This window comes from Adiantum capillus-veneris, chromosome 13 (genome assembly GCF_014529385.1).
Source record: "Adiantum capillus-veneris isolate H3 chromosome 13, ASM1452938v2, whole genome shotgun sequence".
Classification (NCBI taxonomy): Eukaryota; Viridiplantae; Streptophyta; class Polypodiopsida; order Polypodiales; family Pteridaceae; genus Adiantum; species Adiantum capillus-veneris.
The window spans coordinates 107,622,918-107,632,512 of record NC_140943.1 but is presented as its reverse complement, the minus strand read 5'-3'; the positions used below and the strand labels follow the sequence as shown (position 1 = coordinate 107,632,512).

The window sequence follows — 9,595 nt, the reverse complement described above, 5'->3', positions numbered from 1 at the left end:
GTTCAAAATCAATGTATTGAAATTGAAAACCAGATGGAAGAAATTACCTTGTGTGAGGGATGAACACTCGAAAACAAATATTTTGCACTGCTTAATCATTTTAAAAGCATATATCACAGAAATCACTGATCAAATCCAACGACCAAAATTGGATCAATGTAATGCTCGGGATGCAATTCAGCTTTTGGTTTTCAGACCCGAAAATTTGTAAAAGTCCCTTGCCCCGCACCAACTTAATGAATTATGAAGTGTCGAAAGTCCATGTCACGGTCTTACGAATAAATTGCAATACATGTAGAATGTGTCTGAATAGTATCCTACTTCTACTCATACAACTCCATTTGTGCTTCGTTCTAGAAGCAATGTCGCTTCTCACAAGCTCAAACAAACAATATAGGAAACACCCTATGACTCTCATCTAGGCAGAGGTAAAGCCAGGATACATCTTCCAGGCATCCGTGGCAGCTTATAATGAGGCAGGACTCTATAATCATAAACAAATGAGGTGCTTTCAGGGCTCGAATGTCTTGCATGCAAGCAGGCTAACAACCTTGGAAACAATTCTGTATTACCAGGTCAGTGATCGTCGAATCAGACGTTCAAGTCGAACAATCATCATCGCCATAGATGACCCTCATATAATTATCGATCACTTGGACAGAGAGTTCAGGAAGTCGAAAGTGACCATACGGCTGAGGGTCGATTTTTATGAATGGCCACTTCAATGCCTCGGCAGCCTCGCATTCATCTAGACCATCCCCAATCACACAAAACTTCGGTTGTGGACTGTCAAACCGCTGCCGTATCCACTGAAAACACTGAAGCTTGCCTACCTCCGTGGAGCTGTATACTGCACCATTTTAAGTCAAGCTGAGGAAAATCCGATTGAAGACACGGAAGCTTATAAATGCTAATAACTCTTGAAAAAATTAATAATTAATGTATACTGCACCATTTTAAGTCAAGCTCAGGAAAATCCAATTGAAGACACAGAAGCTTATAAATGATAAAGACTCTTGCACCATTTTAAGTCAAGCTCAGGAAAATCCGATTGAAGGCACGGAAGCTTATAAATGCTAATAACATTACAAGCATCTTATGGTAATATTGCAATTTTTCTTTTGTATGATCAATTAATAAAAAATCTTAACATCGATTCATTAATCGTGACTATATCAATTGTACTATGACTACCTTAATTACTCTTTATAAAATTAGAAATCATACAAAATTAGCGGTTATTAATCATGACTGTCCTAATTGTACTATGACTATCTTAATTACTCTTTAGAAAATTATAATCGTACAAAATTACCTTACCATGCTCATGAGAGATGAACTTGTTCAATTTGAAAAGCAGTATCTTCACCAAGCTTGGAATCAAGCTCCCCGATGTGACGAGAACATTTACCAAGCTTGTAAACCCAAGACCCATGCTTCCGCCATTGCCATCACCCTCAGATACACTGCTTTCAATACAACTTTGCAGAATGGTTCTTCCTACACATATCCCAACACGGAGTCGTTATCATCTCTTTATTATGTAAGCATCAAACAAAACTGAGGAGAAACAACCACCTATCAAACTAGAGAAATAACTCCTAATGTTAATGTTGTGCCTCTCTTCATTATGTAAGCATCACACAGAACTGAGGAAAAACCACCACCTATTAAACTAGAGAAATAATTCATAATGTTGCGCAACTTGTAAAAGATCAACCATATAATTTTTGCAAAGCCTCGCACACAGGACAAAAGTCATGAAGTATCAAGCATCTGAATCCCCTCACTTTATCTAATATCACTGCTTTTTATACGTGTTAGACCTATAAACACATCTATACATATATATGTGCATTTAGGTATATTCATACACAGAGCAAGATAATCCTACAGACCGTTTCTGCTTGAAATAACTGCATAGCAAACATATCACACGAATAAGTCCATTTCAACTCAAATTGTGCAAAGATGCATCTCCAACACAACTATGTCGATGACATTTCTAGGAGGGAATGTCCTCTATATGGCTGTCGGCACATAGTGAGATCTTGGTTTGCAGGTACTGTTCTATTTTCAAGTTTTGGGCTTATCCAGTTTGTCCTCATGGTTTCAGCAAATTCAACTGTCTCTACAACCACAGTGAACTGACATGCATTTTTTGGCATTTCCAGCTCATTTTTCCATCAATGTGAGAACCACCCATTTTCTAGCAGGCAACCTCGTCTTGTGTGATTAGTTTATTTTGAGCAACTACGGTTCAAAATTGAATTGTTTGTGATAATTGCTAGAGTTTCCTAATTTTATGATTCTTGTTAAAATTAAGGCCTTCCTTTCTAGACCTATCTTCAAGTGGCTCAATACTGTAGGAGCACATTTTGCATGTGATTCATTGAAGTTTTGTAAATGGCTGAACGTGTTGAAAACGCAAGCACACATTGCCAAAACCAAAACCTGTAATAACACAATGATACTGGCAAACCAAAATAACACCCTGCTCTTACAACTGTCAATGGGATATAGAGTCTAGACAGCACGTTACTGGCCATAATTGGATTGAAGATGCATCATCGCCCAGTTTGACTTAAAATATTCAACTCAAGAGATTGGGATGTCTGTAAAGTGTTTGCTATGCGAATATGGTGAGTGAGTATGTAATAATACTTTGTCGTACATCCACGTGTTCGTAAATACACAATTGTGTACAAACACACACACTAAACTTCATGATTTCTCATGAAGAAAAATGGTATCAACATGTCGGAATTCATAGCAAGGATAAGTGCTGCTAATGTCAAATGTACTAGAAGAAAATAATGTGTCAACTGTGACATTTGAAGAAAAAGTGATTGGTTTGCCATGTACCTGCTGTAAGCCAACCATCAGTATGTGAGTCTGTCAGTTCATAGAGCTCTTGCCATTCTTGAAGTTGTTCTGCAGTCAATAAGGCTTCTAACCCCTGAACAGAATCAATGAGAAAAAGATTATCATCTACATACAACATACATGTTCATGGACAATTTTTCAATACTGTGCGCATGAATGTGGAGTAGCCCACAACCCTTTTCCTCAGATACCCGATGTGTTTCATGCTTAAATGCCTCAATTTTTTTGCCTCAAAACTAGTCAGGTGGCAAATACAATACTTCGCGTTTAAATGCCTCAATTTTAACATTCAAACTCAAGCTGCCTCTATGTTTCATTCTCCTGTCTCACCATGGAGGAGCTCAAGCTTCCCCCATAGACAAAAAATCTTTATGGGTGGAGGATAAAGAAGAGTATAAGCGTATGAGGCTGCCGTCACTGATCATTCAAGTGTAAAATACCTGAATCTATTCCTTACAAATCTCTTAAGTCTTGATTAACAAAGGCCAATGTCAAACTACTGATGGCCAATAACTTGGAGCAAGGAGAACGAGAAAACTTGTGTTTTACAAAGTTGGTTACATTCAGAGATGTGTACCTACTTGCAGGTATAATTCAGAAATCCGTCGATGACGATATGCCAATTTTTGGTTGTTTGCTAGATCTTTTGTTTCACCTAATCCATCTGAATTGAAATCATAGGTAGACAAGTCTCTTCCATCATCAAACTTTTTCCACGATTCAAGGTTAGGTTCGTTGAAGTCTTCAACCTGCTTGAAGGAAAAAATGAATGTTTGAAGATCAAATAGTCTTTACTTACTGTAACAGGTTGTTCAATTGGCATAGGCTTCCTTTCCTAAAGGGATGTACATTCAACACAAGCTACTGCCCCATAAGTAGCCCCTCTCCAATCCTGTCCGACCACCACAATATGGAAAATGGGGGGAGAAAATAGGCACTTAAGAGGAAAAAGGGCTCCTATGACACACACAAGGCTAGGGGAAAACCCATGCCTCTAGAAAACTACAAACACAGACAACCAGTCCCTCAGCATGCGAAGCCGCTCTTGGAATTGGAATGGGACTTCACACAAGGGAGAATCAAGCAAATAAAATACACCGTAGACACTATGGTACACAGGTCGTCGGGCGCTCAATTCATTATCTTACAAAAACTTGTGTTCAATTTACAAAAGTTGACCTTTTTACTTGGTCAAAGGTCAACAAATCTGGTCCCCTGGCCAATATGGCTCAATAAACTGGCAAACTAAGTGCTGGTATGGCCACACGTAACCAAGGTGAAGAAAAGCATCCCTTAGCCGGGCATAGCAACAAAACAATCCTCACTCCTGATCACCTGTTCCTAGGAAACGTTGACAACCATGTGGAGGAATCCACAGAGAGATTCCATCATTCCAAACTCTAAATTGCCATTGATAAGCACACAAGGTTTGTCTCCAAAAGAAGCACTCAGAATCTAGCGCATACCTCCCTTTAAAATGAGGGAAATAGCGCTTCTTGCACACAAAATACATACACAGAAAGATTAACACTCACATGCCCACAACGCTTCAGTACCCTATCAAATTCCAACCCAATTGCTAAGGCTTCTTTGTAGGGCTGGCAAAATTTCTTCCCAAGGCAAAAGATTAAACGATTACTAATTTCAGGCTACATGCCCTAAAAGCAAGGAGAATAATAACTCCATCACAAGTGGTGAAGAAGAGTTGGGAGCTTTCACTACTTTCGGATCTTTTTCTTCAGCATTTCAAAGCGTTTTGGCTGCTGATAGGTCATCCATTGTTCCTTTAATGAGAGAAAAAGTAGGATCTTTGAGTCACTGTCTAGGCAGCCAGCTTCTCAGCAAAGACCCCTTCTCAAAATTCTCCCCGCCACCCTATCTCATATTGCCAAAGAGGTCTACAAAAGCTTCCACAGCCACAAAGGGAGACTGCTGTATGTCTGTCCAATGCCACTCTACTTGATTTTCCTGAATCTAGTAATGACGGAAAAAATTACCATCGCCTTGAACTCCAAATAAGAGGGAACCGCACCCACCTTTACAAGCCTGAGCCAATCCCCTGGATTGCAACCAACACTATTGCCTCAGCTGCCATCCTCGAATGCCCCCAAACACAATCTTGCTCAAGGTCCACCTAACCGGAAAGGTCTCCAACCATGTGGTTTGCATCATGCTCCATGCTTCCCTTCCAATACATATGCCTGTCTATCAGCTTATTCCTGTGAAGGAAAGGCCTGCCCTCTTGTTCAACAAAAGCTCAGAGGGTCTACGATGAGGTTGCAGATGTACCTGTTCGTAGAAGAAGTAGTCGTCACATATTTGAATGATGAGCTTTTCCCATCGCCGGCCAAGCTTGACGGAGAGGCGTGAGTCCTTGGCGCCTTGGAAAAACTGCGCGAATCGCCCAGTAGTCAGGGTCTGGAAGATGATGAGGGTTTCGTCAAGATCCCACAGCAACACCTTCTGGCTCTTCCTTGACTCTTCTGTCATTCCGCTGCATCGTCTGCTTGCCTCCCGAGCTTGTCAGATTCCGCGTTGAAAAGAAATAAACGACCCCTTTATATTTGCTTTTGGGAAATTTAAAATTCTTGGAAAGCATCTAAGAGCATGATCACGCGATGCATAGTTATCATGTATTTAGCTCATAGCTCTGCATATTTCATGGTCGCATGTGCACAACTATGTTGGCTTATTAGACCTATGCGAAGTAGTTTGTAACTATATGCTCATCTTGGCACAACTATGCTGGTTTAGTAGAATTATGCAAACCAGTTTGTAATTGTATGCTGATTTTGGCATAGCTACAAAAGTAGTCGGATGTAATGCTATAAATTAGTTGTGGCTCCCACATATACATCGCACCATTCTGAGCAATTAGAGATCAAAATGGAATAACACATTTTAAAAATGCCACATGCTTGTAAGAGCTACCAACTGAAGGTTTAACTCTTGAGAACACGATGTTGTGTGTGACCATGAAGGAGGACAGATTGCTTGCAGTACAAAAAAGCATTTGCATGTGGATTTTTTACAGGATCATATGTCCATGTTACAAACTGCTCATTCAACTGTTAAACAAGCTCAAGATAGATATTGAAAGTATGCTAACAGATTCAAGCTTGATAAATGGAAATTCAAGAAGGAGATCAAAATCATAGTGAGACATTTAGAAAGAGCAAGAAAAGAAAAAGGCAACCAAGGAAGTGGCCTCAAGCTTTCGACAATTCAGGAGAGGACCAAAGCTAAAACTCTTTGCCACAATCAGAAATGGGAGCCTATAGTACCCACAAATGTTGAGAAGGAGAGATAGGAAAAAGATCCCAAGTAATCTTTTCAAAAGTGAGTTCCAAAGGGAGAAAAGAAATCAAATTCCTATTGAAACGCCCCATTAATTTTTATGCTTAAAATTTTAATTGGACAAACCTCTTTATTTATCACCAAAAGTGTCGACATTCTTGTCAAAACACGTGGCATACCCCGCACTAAAATAGAGATGAGAGAACATATAGTCTACTCTTGTAGTTGCAAGATCTAACTCTACAAAGAATCTCCCAACTTTCAAGGAACCAAAGGAGTAGATGAGGAGGAGGTGGCAACACAATTAGGGGAAGAGGTGAGATGACATTTGGATGATGAGGAAGACATTGTTCCTCCACCTCTATTTATCAATGCACCATCTTCAGAGAATAAATAAGTTGACGAGCTAAACACATACAAACGTGAGATGTGAGAAGGGGTTAAGGAGGACAACCATTTCACACACGCACACACACACACACAAAAGATAACATACAAGGGAGATGGAGGTTGAACCTTTCTTGACTTCTTCACTACTTAAAATGATGATAAGGTCTTCTTCTTCTGCACTAATTAAAACGATGAGAAGGTCTACAAACGATACGAGAGAAACACATCACAATAAGAGACTATGTACAACGGTCAACGTGAAACACGTCACAATAAGAGACTATGTACAACGGTCAATGTGAAACCACTAGGGAGTGAGATGGCAAGATAAGGGTCCTTACTCTTGATAGATGGACCAAATTGGTAAAAGCCAACTTAGTACCACAAATGATGATCCTCATGTCTACTACCTTATGCCAATGATATTAAAGATGAAAAGTCATTGGAGAAAACCATGAGATAAGCTTGATATCCCAATACTATCCACCATCAAGCCCAATGCCATCCCTCATACTCCAAGCATAGCCCAAAGTCACCTTTGCTTCACTACGCCTAGGTCCTTTGTCAATATTGCACAATCTACTCATTTGTCCTCGCATTCCTAAGGTCGATGTCACCAACAAGGACCTTGTCTCTAATGAGGTGGTAGTGCACCTCGATGTGCTTTTCCCTCGTGTGGAACATTGGGTTCCATGCCAATTGTATGCTACTTGATACTAGTCGAAATAACCTTGGCTATGGAGGCTCATAGCTAGGATGCTCCATAGGTGGGATAATGGTTACACACTTACATAGTATAGAAGATACATACACAAAGTGCTATCGAATACCAAAGTGCACAAAGTAGAAAATCAATACACTATTTACTTTTGATTATTGAAAGTCCTCTTTTATAGGTAAGTACAACTCTTTTTTGAGACAGAGATCGCATGGCTACTATAAGCTTTTTGACTTTTAAGCATGTGGGATTCCTTAGCTTTTAATGCTTTGGACATATATGAGAAGTCCAAAAGCGCTATGGCGATTCTAATAAATAAGTGAAGCATAGGATATGGACATTAGGCCTTAGGGATGCTACATACATGAGGTGTAGGATGTTAGGAAATAAGACGTAGCTAAATAGATAATTGAGTAGATTACCTAATGGAGAGAGACAGATTTATATACACGAGATTATAGAGTAGAGAGAGAGAGAGAGAGTACACACGATATACATGGTTCACCCAATGTGGGCTACGTCCACGGGAAAGCAGCCAGTCAATGGCTTTAGTACTTCAAAAAAAGAAGTAGTTTACAAAAGCATTATACCCTTAATGGAGCTCCCGCCTTGCTTCACTCTCACCACCTCACACTCACCTTGTTGCATCAACTTCACACTATGAAATGTGTGTAGAAATGTCCTCCTTTTATAGGCCAAAAGGATTGCCCTCTCTTATGAGAGACAGCCATGTGTAGCCGCCCTTGTGCGAATAAGTCCAAATCGGACCCTCCAATCCGCCCATGTGTGGCCGCCCTTGAGAAGACAAGTCCGCTTTTGAATTCGGCCATCGGCCATTGACTACCGGCCACCGGCCAACCGACCGGTTGTTTTCCGACCACTTTCCGACCGCCGGCCAGCCATAATATTCCGGCGAAAAAGAATATTCCGACGAAAAAAAAGTCTCGGGGGCCTCCGCCCCCGAGGCCTTTAAAGTTACCCCTGATTCCTGTCCGTGAAAATTTTGGTTTCCGATGAGTGATTTTCCTTCACGCACGATGGCTTCTCCTCATAATGGGGGCCTTACAAATGTGCGCTTTTACCACAGAAAATTACAAGGGTAAATCAGGCTCCATACTTAACAATCTCCCACTTGGAGACTAATCTCCAAACCAAACCTATGACTGCTTTCCATTCTGGATTCTTATCCTTGAATGCCAATTGAAGATGAGCAAAAGCTCAACTTCTCCTTGTTGACCACCTTTGTAAACATGTCTGCAGGATTTTCACTTGTATGCACCTTTCCTAGCTTTAGTTGTCCCTCTTCCAAAAGAGTGCGTATGAAGTGATATCTCACCTCAATGTGCTTTGTCCTTGAATGAAAGGCTGAGTTCTTCGCAAGATGGATAGCGCTTTGGCTATCATTGTACAAGACACAATTGTCTTGTTTGAATCCAAGCTCTTCTAAGAATCTGTGAAGCCACAAAATTTCTTTGCTTGCCTCTGTCATTGCTACATACTCTGCTTCCGTGGTAGAAAGTGAAACCACTTTCTGCAGCTTTGAAGCCCAGCTTACTGCTGTGCCTCCAACCGTGAACACATAGCCATTAGTGCTCCTTCGAGTATCTTTGTCACCTGCCATATCTGCATCAGCATACCCTTCTAGAAAAATATCAGTTCCTCCAAAATACAAAGCATTTGTTGTTGTCCCTTTTAGATACCTAAGTATCCACTTCACAGCTTGCCAATGCTCTTTACCTGGGTTGTCCATGAACCTACTCACAACTCCCACTGCATGTGCAATGTCTGGCCTTGTCCAGACCATAGCATACATTAGAGAACCTACCGCTGCAGCATATGGAACTTTAGACATATAGGCTATCTCCTCTTGTGTCTTTGGACACATATCCTTCGTTAGTTTAAAATGACCAGCCAAAGGTGTAGAAACTGGTTTTGCATTTTGCATTGCAAACCTTTCTAGTACCTTCTTGATGTAATCTTCTTGAGATAGCTTTATTGTATTCTTCGTCCTGTCCCTTGATATTTTCATACCAAGTATCCTCTTTGCAGCACCTAAATCTTTCATTGAAAAAGATTTGGACAGCTCCTCTTTTAGGTCTTTGATGTCCTGCATGTTAGCACTTGCAATCAACATGTCATCAACATACAACATTAGTATGATGAATTTCCCATCTCCCAAATTCTCCGTGTAGACGCAGTGATCCGAGCTGCATCTTGTGAATCCATGATCCAACATCCATCGATCAAACTTCAAGTACCATTGTCTTGATGCTTGCTTTAAACCATACAAGCTCTTCTTTAATC

The 9,595-nt window shown here is 40.5% G+C and overlaps 1 protein-coding gene across 3 annotated transcripts; it reads right to left on the bottom strand.

Moving 5' to 3' along the window:
* Positions 1 to 204: 204 nt before the first annotated feature.
* EYA (eyes absent-like protein) lies at positions 205 to 5,429 on the bottom strand. 3 transcript variants are annotated; one of them, XM_086527148.1, is made up of 5 exons: positions 5,176 to 5,425; positions 3,468 to 3,635; positions 2,866 to 2,959; positions 1,321 to 1,500; positions 205 to 850 (listed from the first exon to the last, which is right to left on the bottom strand). In XM_086527148.1, exons 1-5 carry the CDS (start codon positions 5,374 to 5,376, stop codon positions 600 to 602), a joined length of 894 nt encoding a protein of 297 aa, XP_086383274.1. In that variant the 5' UTR covers positions 5,377 to 5,425; the 3' UTR covers positions 205 to 599. The 3 variants fall into 3 exon arrangements, with proteins under 3 accessions (XP_086383274.1, XP_086383275.1, XP_086383276.1); XM_086527150.1 differs by having other exon boundaries at positions 684 to 850; positions 1,316 to 1,500; positions 5,176 to 5,429; XM_086527149.1 differs by lacking the exon at positions 3,468 to 3,635 and having other exon boundaries at positions 5,176 to 5,429.
* Between the last annotated feature and the right edge of the window lie 4,166 nt (positions 5,430 to 9,595).